Raw genomic sequence first — 17,475 nt, forward strand, 5'->3', positions numbered from 1 at the left:
TGTGAAGTCTTGTATCTTTTATTTTCTTTTTCTGATGAAAAAAAAAAAGAACTTCATAAATATATTTTTTAACTGTGGAAACTGGGTGTGCTGGGCTCATTTATTTATCTCATTATTATTATTATTATTAACATATATAATCTCATGCATATATTTTTATGTCATATATTTGAATTTTATATATCATCTTCTATAAAAGATGGCGCAGTGTGAGGAATCTATAAATTGGCTTAAATAAACTTTCATCCAGTGAAGATTCTTCACAATCACGTACCTCTTACACAAACAATTCTTTAGGAACCCAAAACTGGGTCCATTATTGCATTGCCCAATCCTCTGAAGCACCCTTAGGAGAGTAAAATTGTAAAAATAATCAGAAAAATTAATAAGCTACGTTTTAAATGCTGGGTCTAAACTAAAATCTAAAACTACTGCATACATGCCCCTCGGAGTACAGTGTTATGCTAAAGTTTGGGCTCCCTTGGCCACAATATCAGATTTTGTTCATTTGTTTTTCAAAGGAGAAATCTGTAGCTAATGAAACATCATACACTATTTTCAGTCAGTCCTAATGCAGTTGCTCCTGTACATAACATAAAACAAATAAAATGTGGGATTAATGTTGGGCCTTGTTAACACTCCTTTGGCAGAAATCCGTTTGTATGCACCTTCTGTAGCAGATAAAAGTCCTGTCTTTCCAGCACAAATGAGTGAGGTCAGTGTGTTGAGTGTAGATTTGACCTTTGTGTTTGTTAAGGGTCACATTGGTCTCATTTTTCCATCACAGACCAACTGTAGGCACGCAACTTAGAAATAAGGCCCCAGAGGACATCTGTAACTGAAGATGGAGGAAGAGTATTCATTGTTTATATTTAGAGGGAGTTAGATTCGGAAGAGAGAGTCAAACTAGACCTTGATTCTTTGTCAACTGATTCAGTTTAGTCACTAGAAATGACGAACTCCGCTAACGCAAAATGAGCCGTGCGTCAAACTGATCTGTCAATCAGCCTTCGTCTCCGTGCACAGACCAGCTGTTCATTTATATCATATGAAAGTCATGCCAGTGAGAAAACCAGTGATGTTAATCTAAAATAGGCCATATTTGTAGATTTCAATCTAATAAAAAATAAATAAATAAACAATAGGACAAAAGAACAGGGGTGAAAGGGAAGGATAGATCAAAGAAAAATAGGATGAAAAAGAAATAAAGGATTAAAAGAAAAGACAAATGCCAAAAAAGACTGAAAGGGAAAGAACAAAGGAAAAAAAAAAAAAAGATGACCAAAATAAAAAAATTAAATGGACATAAAATAAAAAGAAAAAAGGATGAAAGAGCAACCGAAAAACAAAAGACAAAGGCAGAATGAAAAAGAAAATAAGGATAAGGAGGATGAATAAAAGGTGTACGAAAGAAGAAAGGCCAGATCCAGTGCTTAAAAGGTCGGAGTCCAGGCATTTTGATGATTCCAACAACCAGATCCAAATCACCAGTTTTACACCAGGTGTGTGAGGGAAGGTAAATGGCCTGTAGACCTGCTGGACCAGAATTTCTCAGAAGTCACCTCCTCTTCAAAAAAGCAGACACACGCTGGAATTCTGTTTCTTTAATAGTTGTAGTTATCTTACATATAATAATATTGCTATTTCATGAATGACCAGATTTACATCAGGTTAGACAGCTCAAGTGCATCACGACTAACAACCGACGTCATTTATACAAAAATAGTAAAAAGTTAAAGTGAAGCTAAATGAAGCCTGAATACACAGCCTGCATGACATGTCCAAGAGTTGCAGTGAGTCATGTGACCCTCAATCACAAAAGACAGAGATCCCCACCCCCCTTCCTCCCCCGGGTAATAATGATAGGCTCTATCTTCCTCCACATGCCATCCATACAATGTACGCTTCACATAGCTTTACTTTATAGAACCTGCCACAGGTCCACCTTAACATTACCTTAAGTGAGTATTACAGCAATAATAACAGATGCAGATGAGATCATCAGGGAGGGAAATTCACATTATTTAGTGGCCTTCTTGACTGTTGCTTCAAGTTGGCTAGTTGTAGAAGATGAAGAGCAAAGAATTTCTTTCAGAGAAACCACTCGGTCACTTGAAGCACACAACGTACACAAGAGAGGTGACGGAACAGGACTAGTTCATGTCTAAACATGCCAGAATATAATAAATAGACTGACTACTTTTCTCACATTAACTAGGTTATGAGACTTTTTAAAACCATAAACATACTACAGTTATTATTAATGGAACATACTACTATATGAAGCTTGTATGCTAATTATTCTAGACATGTGCTCCTTCCAAATTCAAATCCGGATCCATCTTCCAGCTCTAAATCACTTACAGCTGACCCCGAGCAGCCCACACATCAGCAAGTTCAAAAACAGCCAACGAAGAACCTTTCACAACCTAGTGAGTTGCAAACAACCCAGTGAGATTCAATCTCTGCCACCAACTAGTGCTTAAATGACACGGTTTAATGTAGCGTGATGGTACAAAAGCACCAGCCCATCGTGGACAAGGTTGGACTACACTGGAGTCGTCCAACATGCCTGACACAGTTGCATAAGGCCAACGAAAGTATTTTACATTAGAAGGTACATTCTGTGCCTACTCTTTCTCCCAAAAGATACAGTTTCTGATGAAGGTTTGCATAGATTTTTTTTCTTTTATGTGCAAGTACAATATGTGTCCAAAAGTATCCAGACACCCTTTCCAACAAGAGCTGCATCTGTTGCTGATACAGGCATCCAATTGCTTGTATAATCTCCATAGGAGCACATTCCCAATGGAATGGGATGGGATGTTATGGAGCAGCTGCTACAAGCAGTGACTAGAGGGCTCCAAGAAATCCTGGCATTGACCTATGGAGAAGTGGAACTGCATTCTCAGACAGAGTGCCACACCAGAACCTGCATTCTCAGATAGAGCGCCCTCCCAGAACCTGCATTCTCCGATAGAGCGCCCTCCCAGAGCCTGCATTTTCAGACAGAGCGCTGTGAGCACCAAAACCTTTGGGATAAGTAAGAGTGGTGCTTGTGATTCATACCAAATTATCCAACATCTGTGGCTGAATGCAATCAAATCTCTATCACGACATCCCTACATCTCACGAAAAGCCTTCCCAGAAAAGTAGAGGTTGTTACTGCCGAAAAGGTGAGGCAAGCTCCCTATAAATAACCTTGATTTGAGAAGAAACGCTGGAGAAGGTATCTACAGACATTTGGACATATAGTGCATGTGTGAATGTGTGAGAGAAAGTGGGTAAAGAGAAGAAACACAGTATTTGAGTATTCAAGTTAAAAGACAGCTTTAAACAGAACTGTTAAATCCTTGTAGAAGCAGTTAGTTTGACAGTGCACCATCTCTGCTAACCTTCTTTTTACATCTTACAGGTTTTAGAAAGAAAAGCTTTAGGTTCTGCCTGGGAGCAGCAGAGTATTTCATGTGCATATGCTGTATGTGTGTTAAGGTGAAACATTCATTAGCCACAAGTGCTGAAAACAAGATATTAGCACCCATCTCCTTTTAAATTAAGCCTGTTTGTGCATAAGGGTGTGCAACTGTCGCAACACACACTCGCAGTCCTGATGAGTTCTATGGCTTTAGATTCTACAAGAAAAAAAGAGAGTCACTTTGGCAACCATAATCAACTCAAAACATCAACATAAAGGTTATTTCTTCATTGCTGTTAGTAAGAAGTGTTAGCTTTTATATCATTAAAAAAAAAACCTTCGTTTACAAAGTAAACATTGTCATAAGCAGCCTTCATATTTGTCTAGTCAGAAAAATCAAACATCTGCAACATTGCTGAGCATGCATGTGAGGAATGAGCATGCAACCTTTAGTGAAGTCCTCTGCATCAATGGGGACAAATATAGCTGGCATGGAATAGCCCAGTGGGACTTACTGCTATTGTGTAAGAGTTCTGGAAATACTAGCCCCTCATCTACTGAAGGTTACAAAATCAATCTTGAACGTAAGAATTATTCACTGCATGTCCCACTGAAGTCTAGTCTACCATCATAGAAGTCACATTTCTGGATAAGGTATTTAATATCATAGCAATGATAAAATAGTCGCATTAGTTTGAGCATACATAACTAAAAAGAGCCCCTCATGCTATGATCATTCACGGTTCAAAAACCGTGAATAATGCTCCCTCCTTGTTAAATGCCATCTCTAACAACTTGTACCCATAAAACACCTGAGTATAACCAGCATGATATATAATAAGGGGGTTAGCAATTTGTGCATTAACTACTACAATTATCATTCTACTGAGGTTTAGGTTCTGTACGTTTTACAATAGCTATAACTTGCACAGGGGGAAAAAAAACATAATAAAGGCATATAAGGCATTTCCTACCTTTCAAAAAATAAATACAGTCATAGTGTGTGCAGAGTTTCAGATTCCAGTATATAGATTCGGTTTCCTGGTTGCAGAGGCTTGGTTATTCAGTCCAGTAAACCATTCATTCTGCATCTCACATTTTGATGGAGAATAAAATGTGTAGAAAAAAAAAAAAAAAAAAAAAAAAAAAAAAGCTTATTGTTGCAAGAAAATGATATGGACTGGAAACCAGAGGTATATCAAAAACCCTTGCTCTCTTCCCAGCCATTCAGTAGATGTCAGGGAGGTCAGAGTACTTCCTGTCAAAGTATCCACCCGTGTAGATCCAGTCTGAAGTTCCTACATGAGGATTCGTGCCCTGATGAAACCACCTGGAGGAGTGGATGACCAAATTGTTAGAGGCGTACATTAATACCAAGGAGCTTTGAATGAGTATACAGTAGCCAAGGTAGTCACCTGGTGGACCACTCCTCTTCATCTTTAGCACGTTCCCTACGTGCAGCCCTCTGCTTCTCCTCCAGCCTCTCCTTCTCGAGACTTGCAGTGTCTAAAATATGGAGAGAGCCATTTAGAATCCAAAGCCCAATACTGGTCTGTAGGTTTTGGCACTGTAACAGTTACTGGTTGTTATCAGAACCTACATACACTATCTGGACAAAAGTATTAATTTTTCAATGTCCAGGAAAGGCGTTCCCCTAGATTTTGGAGAAATGCTGTGAGGATTTGATTGCATCCAGCAACAAGAGCATTAAACCACTGCACCTCATCACAAAAGTATTGGATGGATCACTTTCACTCCAAAGAACATAGTTTCACTGCTTCACAGCCCAATGTTGGGGGGCTTATTCTATTCCTATTCTATTGGGAATACCTCTTTGTGACTAAAATCTGTGTGTATTTGTGTCAGCACTCCTTGGGTGCAAGTAGATAAATGCATTAATTTGAAGAGGTGTTTGGACAAATTGCGTATATTATATTTGGTTATGTGTGGTGTAAATGCAGGTCTTTTTACCTATGTCTCCCTTTTCCATAGCTCTTATGTCTGGTCTTAGACGACAATCCGTAGGTGCTATGACTCCCTCCATGCCAGGCGACAGCTCATTCAGTGTCATGGCAAAGCTGGTGAAATTATACATCTATGGAGGGAACACATAGAAAAAACACAATAGAAAAAGGTTTGGTATGTGGCAAAGAACCCAAGAGCAACATTTGTAGCACTGCAGGCCTTTTATGCCTTAGCTAAAGTCAGGGAGCATTCATCAATCTACCAAAATAAAGCTTCAAGACCTGGACACCTTGCCACTGCTGAGCAAGCAAACCTTCATGAATATTTTTTATATTAATTAACAAAATGCCTACAAAAAAGTTGTAAAATAAAGTGAAGAACAACTACACAGCTTCTTCCATGAAAATTAGGGTAAAAGCTAGGTATCTCTGCCAAGGCCGAAGAATAGAAGAGAAGGAGGAGGAGCTGTAATTTATATTACCTGTGCTGAGTGTGCAGGTCTTGGGGCTATCCTCCAAAGTAATGTACTGCCTGGGATCATAGCCACTGTCTCCTGGACATCTGGCATTTCATCAGCATCATCAGCACCACCACTAGTCTTCTGCTCCTTGGGGGGGAAAAAAACCCACACACTGTAGTTAATAACTTGCACATTAACTATAATGCTCTTGCTGCCTACAGTTATTTTTGCCCTTTATCAGGTACAAGCATATTGCCTCTACAGAGTTATAAGTGTGAAAAGAGGAATTTTATATTTGTTGATTAATACAATCAGTGCATCCATGACCCTTCACTGTTGATTGATTTTAATATTAAAGTGCATCAAAGACAGCTGATTTTGATCCCAGTATTCAAACACTGAAGTACTGGCATCTGGAACAGTTATCCAAGTATTTTATTTCCCATGTATAACCATACATCATATAAATCAGTATTAGGTAATGACAATTCTCATTACCTGTTTGTGTTTCTTGGAATCTCCACTTTTCTTCTCTGCCTTCCTGTTTGCTTCATAGGCCTTTGGCTCTATAGTGTACAAGCACTCTGTCCACTTCCCATAGATAATGCGCCGTTTCTTCTTACTGAGTAATAAATGTAAATTAACCTCAAGCAAAAGCCACAAAAGCATGTGATCAAAAGCACATGTACTGAAAATGACTGCCATATAATTCTGTTATCTGCTGCATTATTGCATTATATGTTGTATGCAATACTTCACAGAGAGAGAAATAGCAGTTTAAAAGCTGTGAATGATAAAGCTCAACAGCCAGAGATTCCAAATGACATCTGACGCTAGTGACTGCTTACCTCTTGTCCTGGATATGACCTTCTACCCGATGCAGCTCTTTGCCAAACATGCCACATGGTTTAAAATTCAGCACACACTTGTCCCCAGTGCTGAAACATACAGGGTTTGTTTCAGCAAAAACAAGAACAGAAAAAGTCGATCTCTCTACCTTAAATAATGTCAATCTGAAATAGTAATGTACATTAGTGTTTATTTAGCCCAAATCATGGCCACTTGCCAGAGAGAGTACAATGTGCATTACCTGTGGTTGACTATCTCCACTGTTCCATACTGCTCTATCCACAGCTTTCCCAGTATGACATTGTGCACACAACACATTGGGTTTGTCCAAGTGTATACCTCCTTGTGCCTGCAAATGATACATTTGTTTACACTGCTTGTCCTGTCTACAGTGTATATCCTACAGTCTTACAAACAAAAAAACATATATATTTAAGATTCAGGTTTTATGGGAGGACCTTTTTGTTCTACGTACTTGGACAGCTCTAGTGTCATTATGCCTTTGGGTTCAGCCTCTACACTTTTCCCCCAGAACTTCAGTTTTGGATAAATGGAGCCATGGAAGACAAAGTCCTGGCTGAGCGATTCAGCATAGAACGCACTGATTGGTGGATGGTGGCTAACCTGCTCAGAGATCAGCCGGTAACCCTCATCTTCCCTAAACAAAGAACCAACACAGAAACAACAAATGAAATGCAATAAAATACAATACAGTGCAATATATGAATTCATACAATAAACACCTGTGATGTGGGGAGCAGTACAGATAGATAGCCAGACGGTTTGCAAAGAAACGTTCAGTGGTGCGAGATATATGGGTTACTGGTTGTATAAAAAAAATACTTCTGTATGTCAATTTGTGACTGCATGCACACATGCTCTCATAATACAGTATTAGGCTTTCAATGCTCTCTAAGCGGTTCTTTTTCAGGGGCATAATGAGTAGTACAGCTTGTATTTTATTTCACAGCACTCAATAGATTGACCAACACACAGAACAATGGGAAATCCTGTGAGTTCAGTGCAGACTGGAGAAGGAATATCCTAGATTCAGACTTGTGTCTTGGAACAGACTAAGGTGCTGGGTCATGCTACCTGCCCTCAACAGCCAGAGCCTGAGAGAGCACAATTGGCCTTGCTCTCTCTGGGTGGGCAGATGGCTCACTCTTTCTCCAAATTGCAAGTGTGATGTTGGCCAGGTGTCTGTCAGCACCAGGCATTTAACCCCAGGAACACTGTACCAAATGTTAGACATGCTCTGCAGCATTTTGGAACTGGTATACTGCTCGGAGTAGATGGATCAATGAAGAAGAGGGACTCTGGGGGAATTCTGCCCCAGAAAATGAACAGTTCTCTAAAAAAACCCATGATTAATATATGTAAATCTCACGACTGAACATGTGCTTTTGAATATATGTTCAGCTTATTGAAATGGTATGTGAAGGATTGGTGTACAACCTGCATGATATACTGGCTTACCTTGTGAGCTCGTAGGTCTCTCCTAGTAAGGGGTTGAAAGGTTTTCCAGTTCTGTCCCATTGTGACGCCACAGCAGACACAGCAAATGCAGCAACAACCTAACAAACAAAGCCCAGCACTGACAATACATCCTATTTGTCTGAAAATAGTATTGAAAAAGGAAATGTAGGGAGGAATGAATATTTACCTGCATTCTGTCTATAGAATCAGACAGTGTGCATGCTTTATGGATGAGGTATGTGTGCTCCATGTACTCTGAAATTCTCTGAAGGAAGCTGAGTGGCTCATTAAAAACAATAGGCATTGTTATCTTGGACAGCTCCTTCACAGATAGAAGTAAAGGGGAGGAGGGGGTAACAAAACAAAAAGTAGGAAAGCATGAGTAAAACAAGAATAGAACCTTATTCATAGTACTGGGATGGAGAAATCACTCTTGGCCTATAGTGTAACAGGACTACATCATTGTCTAATTCAGCAACACTTCATTTTGGAAGTGTATTCCCCTTACCATGCCAATGCACTTCTTCAGGAAGCCCCAAATACTGAAGTCATTTCTTGAAAACATGGGAGCAGGGAGGGTAGTTCTGCAGATGAAGAATCATAAACACAGGTCCACACACATATACAACTGTAAATAGATACATCCAGTGCTTGTTTCATTTTTTATTTATTTATTTTTTACATTCCCAGATGCCTTATATTTTATCACATAACCCTTGCTCCATACCTTCGCTTCCACACCCCGTTCTCGGATGGCACGCTACCATTTGACGTCTGTTTCCCCTCATACACTGGGGCATCTTTAAAGCTAACCTCACAGGAGTCATCCGATTCCAAACCTGGAAGGGGAAAACAAACACAAGGGATAAGAAGGGCAGAAAAAAACAGCCTCATTAAGATAGCAGGTTAAGACAGATTACTGTATTATTCCCCACCTGTCTCAGCATCATAAAACTCCTCTTCGCTGTTCATGATGGACAGTTACCAATGATGACATCAGTCAGAGGGCATCATTCCTCCAAAGCAAGAGTCTGTATGATTTCTATATTTAAAAAGACACAAAAAACAGGGAAATGAAGAGCTGCTCAAGAAAGAACAGTTATATCAACAACAAGAGAAACGCTAAGATACAATCAGAGATCTTATGTAATCTGTTACAAGCAAAAAAGTCTGCACAGCCATCAAACGGGGAGACAGACAACAGCTGGGACACATAATAATATGACTGAATAATTAATAAAAAAAAAAAAGTATGCTAAGTGCAGAATAAAGGCTATGTTTGGTAAAACTCAGAGTGGTACACTAAGACACAAATCAGACCTATCAGAAACTGTACATCATCGAACACCAATACAAAGCTCTAACATCAGCACATGAACTCTTTTGGAGTCCTTAAAGTGCTGTGTTTTGGAGAAGGGTCTAAACACAGCAGACTCGCTGATGGATCTTAGGCCTCATTCACACCTAACCGAAAGCTTGCTTTTTTAATATATTTATATTTTCTCATTTTAGGTCACAGTAAATTGTGGGTTTTGAAAGTACCTTCCAGGGTGGAGACTTATGAGAACTTTGAACGTGCAAAATGCAGCTCTTTAAAAACGCTGATATCATGATATTAACTTGATTTTGGTTGTCGCTGACTAAAAAGTTTAGCTTTCATTACTCTGGGACAACATCCTCTCTTCAATTTGAAAACAGCTACAAAAAACAAACCATCTATTCTTTCTGTTCTTGTGAGAAAATGTGCTTCAGCTTTGTGCTGTATTTTGGTCTACTTTGGCTGTTACACTTGCATCTTGAGGAATTTGACATCAAGCATTGTTTTTGTGTTCTCGTGTGAACAAAGAGACTTTTGGAAAAGCTGCTGGAGTCGGAGAGAAAAATCTATGATTTTACAAATACCCAGATACAAGTGCACTAGTGGTGTAACGAATTACAAAACTCATGGCTCAGATTAGATTACGGCCTGATTTTTGACACGGCCTGTTTGTTCGTTTTTTATTAATGACTTTTATTTTGACAATACATTGGCGATGTAGCGTTTGCGTGGAGCAACTTCGCTTCTCTCGTGCTCTATTTTTTCCCCTTTTAATTCCATTACACGTAAAACATTAATACTAATTAATTAATTAATTTACTTTCTCTTTTTAAATTCAGCCCATGTCCATATGAGACTCCCACACCTCACACTAATAAAACTCTGCTTTTCGCTCACACACCAGAGTGATGTTGCTGCAGATGTGTTGCCGTGCTCATTTTGTATACTTATTTCGAAATAATACTAGATACAGAACATAAATTTTACACATAAGACACGTCGTAATTCTGAAATACCATCCTCATTTGGAGATATTGTCATACATTTTTTTTATATACAGAGGTATACGATATTACATTTATACAGCTCAACCCTACATTTGGCTCACTCAATCAGATCCTGGAGCCAGAACTATCCATTTTATTAATAAATAACAACTGTGGCACTAGTGGTTGTGAGTTTAACATCGCAGCAGGCATCACACAGCTGTGGTATTGCACTAATATGGTTACTGTCACAGCCCTAGTTTTCACGCTGTAAAACATATTTGTGATCAAGCGACAGAAAGCACACTCTGAGATGAGATTGCAAATACCTCCAGACACAGCTTGTGCATTATGAAGTTATGATATTATATACCCTCACCATGCATGGTGGGTTTTTAGCTATTCAAAACACCTAAATGACTTAATATGCTTTATGCAACTGCAATAGTCAAAGCAGCAGGAAACTGACTGATAACTATGAAAGGAACAGGCAAGACAGTCAACAAAAGCTGAACTACAGCAATCTAAAATTCAAATAGGCTACTGCACGAACCAGTCCTAAGAAAAAAAAAAGAAATAGAAAAAAACGGTAGGTCATTAAACTAAGGCAACTGCTCAGTCACATTTGAGGAATATAGCAAAAATGTCACAAATCACAAAAACATTTTGTAAACAAACCAAATAAACAATGCAAGAAGAAACAGCAGGAAAAAAAATATTTGCAAAAATAAATTAATAAAAGATTTAAATACAGATTTCTATGCAGATTATGCAGTTACTACACACTGGTTGCTGTTGTTTGAAGGCCCTGCATTACGTTTTGATGATGCATGCAGGTGTTCAGTGTAGTACTCAGAAAAGCACATTCCAACATAATGTACCATGATAACACATCATTGTATTGGCCTCTCCTAATTACACATTCACAAATAACAGGACCTGACTGTGCCGAAACAAGCTAGTCCTCTTTGTATTTTGCCACAACAATGGGAACCCATCCATTGCATGTGTATGGGAAGAAGGGCAGGGGTGCAAAGTACCTGGGTCAGACTCCGGTAACACCAGACTATGCGATAATCAATGACTGGATATCTCGATCAGCGGACCAATCTGGTGACATAACATATCTGTTCAATTCCAGCAGTTGTTCACCTGTTTTCATTTACTGAAGGACTGGTTAGATAACCTGGGCATTAAATGGGAACTATAGCTGTAGTAGTTGTGGGGTTACTCAATGAGAGCTTTGTAAATGGTTGGGCTTACACACCCAACCATTTGTTCTAATTAATTAATTTCTTATCAAATAAACAGCTTCACCCATCAGTTTCTCAGCACTGAGCATCTTGTTGTAAACTCTCTGAATGATATTTTGGTTTCGGTAATCATCTCAAAAGGTATATGTTAACACAGATATGAGTTAATGGACAAGAACAAACACACCAATGATGACAACACACACATTATAACCGAATCTGTTACACCATTATAGCAACAATGGAAATGGAGAGCAGGTCTGTGCAAACTGAAAGGCGATAGCTACAGCGCTATATATGGTGACGATGACAACAGTCAGCTATGCAGAGATCTTTAAGACACTACCAGCTCTGTCGCAACACAAGTCATCGTATAAAACACTTCATTTTCACTAAGTAAGAAGAATATTTAAAAAAATAATAAAAATCTTGAAGGCCTCGGGTGTTCTGCAAAACGCCTATTCGCTCACAGTCCTCCTGGCATGCAGTCTTAAAATAAAGAGAAACAGTACCCTACTCTGATTGGCCCTGTGGGGTTCACGTGTGTCTTTCCTACAAGTTAACTTGGGTGAAAAAGGACATCAATCCTTGTCTAACAAAGACTGTTCAAAGAGATCCATAACCGGACACCAGGGACAGGCGGATCTTTACCAAAGTATTGATAATTTGGCCTGTCCTTGTACTAATCAGTCTTTAACACCAAGTGTTAGAACTAGAGATGTACCAATGGGAATTATGACTTTTCTGATCATGTCCTGGATATCATCAGTGCCAACACAACACTGACCAACTGCATTATACACCCGTTTAACTGGACAGTATTTGGATAGCAGCTGTTTATATACAGTTTTATATGATAACACATATAATACTATATTGTAAAATGGATAAAGTGTCAAAAAATATTATTTTTATTATACTTAGAGTACAAATATGACATGCATCCCTAGTTGTAGCTAACCAGTTACAAGTCATTTGGAGCGTTTCCATCAGCCCGTTCATCATAAAATGTTGAGACAACGTACAGAACTGCCAGACTTGTGTCCAAGTGGAAAAACAAGCCTTTATAAAATGGATTTACAAGCTTTTCATGTGACAGCAATAAAAGATCAATGAATTGAAGCATAACTAAAAAAAATAAAAGCAGCACAAATGGGTGTTGTGAAGAAATCCACACACATGCATTATCAGACATACAGGGACAGGACTCATCATTGGTTGATTTAAGCTGATATAACTGTTTTTACTGTGGCATACGATAAGAGATCAAAGGCAGGATTTCATAAACACTATTACTGATGTCTGGGTTTACCACGTTTCCCCGCAGAAATCACAAAAACTGGCTACCCTCTTTACATGCACAAGAAGAATATCTGTGTCTGCACACTAACCTTGATATAACTCGGTATTAAATCTAGGGGAAATCAATGTCAAGCCTACTTTTCGGTCCTCCAACGCCAGGCCACCCGTTCCCATCCCACCGTTAGAAACACAGTCAATAACAGCGCGCGCGCGCACGCACACACACACACACACACACACACACAGGCTGGCAAGTTTGGCATACTCTGGCACTGCTGTCGAAAAACAGTGAGTGCAATTTTATCTGGCCCTCAGCGATTAAACTTCTGGTGTTGAGCCTCAAAGAGAAACCTCTCTGTACATATGTGGCTAGTGCTGCGACCAGCTGGAGGACTCTCTCGCGACGACAGGCTAGCTGCCAAGCTAGCTAACTACGCTACAGCTAGCTAGCTAACGTAGCTACCCTGGCTACGTGCACACAGCTCGACTGCAAGCGAGCCAGTCCTTAACACGACACTCAACCCTCGACAAAACCAGATTAGGCGTTTATTTAAGAAACTGAATAAGATACACATACATAAATCTTGCCTTACATCACCTAATATTCCTCTTCTTGGTAATTTTCCTAGAGGTGAACAGATAACAAGAGCCCAGTTTGGAAGACTGATGCGGGGGCAGGCTTGTTTCGCAAGGACTTGATGATTGACAGGTAAGAGAGCCAATGAGTTTGCCGGACGGCTGTAAATATTTTCTTTGAGGCGGTCTGACTGCTGATTGACAGGGCCTCGACCAATGGGAAGGGTAATGTGGGTTATGTCCAAATGGGCGGGTTTTGACGGTACCTAAAGGGGAAGGGACTAAAAAGGCATGGATGGGTGTTATTTATAAGCGCTGTAATAAATATCGAGCTTGTCAGCTGCGCTTTTGGACCGGAGTGCAGCTAGAAGTAGGCTTTTTCTGGTTAGATTTTGCTCCAACAAATGTGTGTTTGGATACTTAAAAAAATATATATACATATATATATATAATAATAATAATAATAATTATTATTATTATTATTATTATTATTATTATTATTATTAATATTGTTTATAAATTACAATATTTATCAGTAGGAACGGAATCTGGTTTACATTACTGAGTGCAAACCTTGGTTGCTTTAGTTATTTTAATTAAGTTGAATTTAATTTTCCCATATATATATATATATATATATATATATATATACTGTACATATGTATATAAATAATAAATTATATTTATTACTGTATTTATTATACACTATATATATAGTGTTAATTTTATAAGCTACACTGCGCTGCCCGCGGTTGCAGGCACACCACCTTGCACCAAAACATTCTAAAGCAACTAGATGACCACCCGGCACATCTTAGAGCACCCGGCAAGCCAACCGTCACATCTAAAAGCAGCCGGCACACCCCAAAACAGCCAGCATATTAATCGGCACATCTTAAAGCTGCCAGTAGGTCTACTGGCACATCTTACTGGCACTTCCGTAAGCTGATGCCATGCTAATCAACAGATCCTAAAGAGGCCAGGAAATCAACGGGCACATCCTTTAACAGCCAGCACTCCAAACGGCACATCCTTTAACAGCCAGCACTCCAACCGGCACAAATCAAAGCAGTCGTCACACCATCCTGCACATTCTAAAGCAGCTGGCATGGTTTATGTGCAACTCAGCTGTGTGTGGAAAGTCTTCAGATTCCATTGAAAGTCTTTCTTCTGTAAATCTGGCAATTTAAAGAGACATGTTTTTTCTGTGCAGCCACTATACGTACATATAGGGTTAATTAACTATAATATGAATCCTCAGAGATAACGCACAGACAGATTCAATCAGACAGACACAGATTGAACCCACAACCCCTGGCCTCTGGGACTTTATGGTGCACACACTACCTTCTGTGTCACCATGCAGTCCTTACTAGGTTTACTAGGTTTGCCAGGCTTACTAGGTATCTCAAGGGAAGATCTTAAAGCACTAAACGTATCTCTGAGTGCAAGTATATAGTGCCAGCGCTATGTTTAAGTTTTACTCAACAAGGCTACACCACTCAAACATCAAGACCACCCTATTGGTCAGTTTATTGCACTGAAACAACACAGCTGACTCAGGTTAAAAGTTGATTTATAGCCTTTAACAATAAAGCTGCCACTTAAAAGTGGTACTGGATGAAATCGGAAAACACAAGTTCTGTAATGTTCAGTGTCGTTAAAGTCTTTATTAAGGTAAATTATTACCTAAAGTCTTTATTGATGGTTTCATATACTGTTTCCAGGACTTTACAGCTTCTCTCTGAAGTACATCACCACCAGAGGGCAGAACAGGCTCTCTCTTGTGTGAGTGTTAATAGCAGGTGAATGACTAACTGACAGCAGAAATGATCTACAGATAGAAAACTATGCTACACAGACTGCTAGTGGGTTTTTCCTGTCATGATCGTATGATAAATCTGAGGATACAAATCAATGTGCCACGTGTTACCCCTCATTGGGGTGAAGCAGAGTGCAGATGAACTCTTAACAGTCTACTGCGTGTATCTCCATTGCATAAATCATTACATCACTTTCTTACAGAGCAATAACTAGTTGCTGTATAACTAGCTGTGCTTTATACAGATTTATGATTATTAAACAGTAAAAGGATACCTTGTTTATTGGTAACAGGATATGGGTGGGGAAGAGACGGTGCAATAGCACTTATTATTACTACCCCCCCTATGAGAGCTTGTAATAGACACTAACATAGAAGGTACCCTGTCTGTTGCAGTGTCACAGTGACTCTCAGCAAAGAGTCCTGGCACAGAGCAGCTGCCACTGTTCCTCTTTTAACAACTGCCTGAAACCTGCTTTCACTCCCACTTATATTCACAGTCAGGCATACATATGCAGGAGCTGCAGAATTTTTAGAGTGATGAAACTGATCTTACTCACTGGAAATCAGAACATCTTACAGCAGCCGGCACACTGCCCGGCACATGCTAAAGTAGCCAGCACACCAACCCACACATCTTAAAGCAGCCGGCACAACCACCCACACATCTTAAAGCAGCCGGCACAACCACCCACACATCTTAATGCAGCCGGCACACCAACCCACACATCTTAAAGCAGCCGGCACAACCACCCACACATCTTAAAGCAGCCGGCACAACCACCCATACATCTTAAAGCAGCCGGCACACCAGCCCACACATCTTAAAGCAGCCGGCACAACCACCCACACATCTTAAAGCAGCCGGCACAACCACCCATACATCTTAATGCAGCCGGCACACCAACCCACACATCTTAAAGCAGCCGGCACAACCACCCACACATCTTAAAGCAGCCGGCACAACCACCCATACATCTTAAAGCAGCCGGCACACCAGCCCACACATCTTAAAGCAGCCGGCACAACCACCCATACATCTTAAAGCAGCCGGCACACCAGCCCACACATCTTAAAGCAGCCGGCACAACCACCCATACAGCTTAAAGCAGCCGGCACACCAACCCACACATCTTAAAGCAGCCGGCACAACCACCAATACATCTTAAAGCAGCCGGCACAACCACCTGCACACCTTAAAGCAGCTTTCAATGGCACAACCACCCACACATCTTAAAGCAGCCGGCACAACTACCTACACATCTTAAAGCAGCAGGCACAACCACCTACACATCTTAAAGCAGCCGGCACAACCACATACACATCTTAAAGCAGCCGGCACACCAAGCGACACATCTTAAAGCAGCCAGCACAACCACCCATACATCTTAAAGCAGCCGGCACACCAGCCCACACATCTTAAAGCAGCCGGCACAACCACCCATACATCTTAAAGCAGCCGGCACACCAACCCACACATCTTAAAGCAGCCGGCACAACCACCAATACATCTTAAAGCAGCCGGCACAACCACCTGCACACCTTAAAGCAGCTTTCAATGGCACAACCACCCACACATCTTAAAGCAGCCGGCACAACCACCTACACATCTTAAAGCAGCCGGCACAACCACCCACACATCTTAAAGCAGCCGGCACAACCACCCACACATCTTAAAGCAGCCGGCACAACCACCCACACATCTTAAAGCAGCCGGCACAACCACCTACACATCTTAAAGCAGTAGTTTCATTAAAAAAAACTTTTTGGTGTTACAATATCTGTGTATAAATAATAGATGGAATTCATTTTGTACAAAAAATGAGAGCAAACTTAAATTAAATGTTAATATAATTGATTATAAAGCTTCAAAAACAGACGCAGGTAAATTTGCAACAGTTAAACTCTACTAAGTTTTAGTAGAGCTTAGGTAATGTGGTGAAGCATCAACTCGTCACAAAGTTACAACTCGTTACAACTAAAAAGCAGTTATTGTTGAGTGTACTTCAGGTTTTTTTCCCTTTTTTGCGCACCGTGCACAAAAACAAAC

At 40.0% G+C, this 17,475-nt stretch overlaps 1 protein-coding gene across 4 annotated transcripts; it reads right to left on the reverse strand.

The window, feature by feature from the left end:
• Positions 1 to 1,589: 1,589 nt before the first annotated feature.
• Positions 1,590 to 13,713, reverse strand: osbpl2a (oxysterol binding protein-like 2a). Of its 4 annotated transcripts, XM_072697317.1 has the most exons (15): positions 13,605 to 13,690; positions 11,513 to 11,582; positions 9,104 to 9,210; positions 8,896 to 9,007; positions 8,677 to 8,752; positions 8,356 to 8,490; positions 8,169 to 8,266; positions 7,165 to 7,347; positions 6,931 to 7,038; positions 6,689 to 6,778; positions 6,339 to 6,462; positions 5,862 to 5,987; positions 5,387 to 5,510; positions 4,831 to 4,921; positions 1,590 to 4,745 (listed from the first exon to the last, which is right to left on the reverse strand). In XM_072697317.1, the coding sequence occupies exons 3-15, from the start codon at positions 9,138 to 9,140 to the stop codon at positions 4,643 to 4,645; spliced, it is 1,407 nt and encodes a 468-aa protein (XP_072553418.1). In that variant the 5' UTR covers positions 9,141 to 9,210; positions 11,513 to 11,582; positions 13,605 to 13,690; the 3' UTR covers positions 1,590 to 4,642. The 4 variants fall into 4 exon arrangements, with proteins under 4 accessions (XP_072553418.1, XP_072553416.1, XP_072553415.1 ...); XM_072697315.1 differs by lacking the exon at positions 11,513 to 11,582 and having other exon boundaries at positions 13,626 to 13,713; XM_072697314.1 differs by lacking the exon at positions 11,513 to 11,582 and having other exon boundaries at positions 13,621 to 13,696.
• Between the last annotated feature and the right edge of the window lie 3,762 nt (positions 13,714 to 17,475).

Source organism: Salminus brasiliensis, chromosome 14, assembly GCF_030463535.1.
Source record: "Salminus brasiliensis chromosome 14, fSalBra1.hap2, whole genome shotgun sequence".
Taxonomy (NCBI): Eukaryota; Metazoa; Chordata; class Actinopteri; order Characiformes; family Bryconidae; genus Salminus; species Salminus brasiliensis.

Bases quoted from the DNA above. Each gene is read 5' to 3' on its own strand.
- osbpl2a (XM_072697315.1), bottom strand. From the start codon at position 9,140: ATGAACAGCGAAGAGGAGTTTTATGATGCTGAGACAG. The intron at 7,348-8,168 runs GTAAGCCAGTAT...TTCTTTGTTTAG, and splicing joins GAGACCTACGAGCTCACAAG to GGAAGATGAGGGTTACCGGC. The intron at 6,779-6,930 runs GTAATGCACATT...TGTATGTTTCAG, and splicing joins GTGGAGATAGTCAACCACAG to CACTGGGGACAAGTGTGTGC.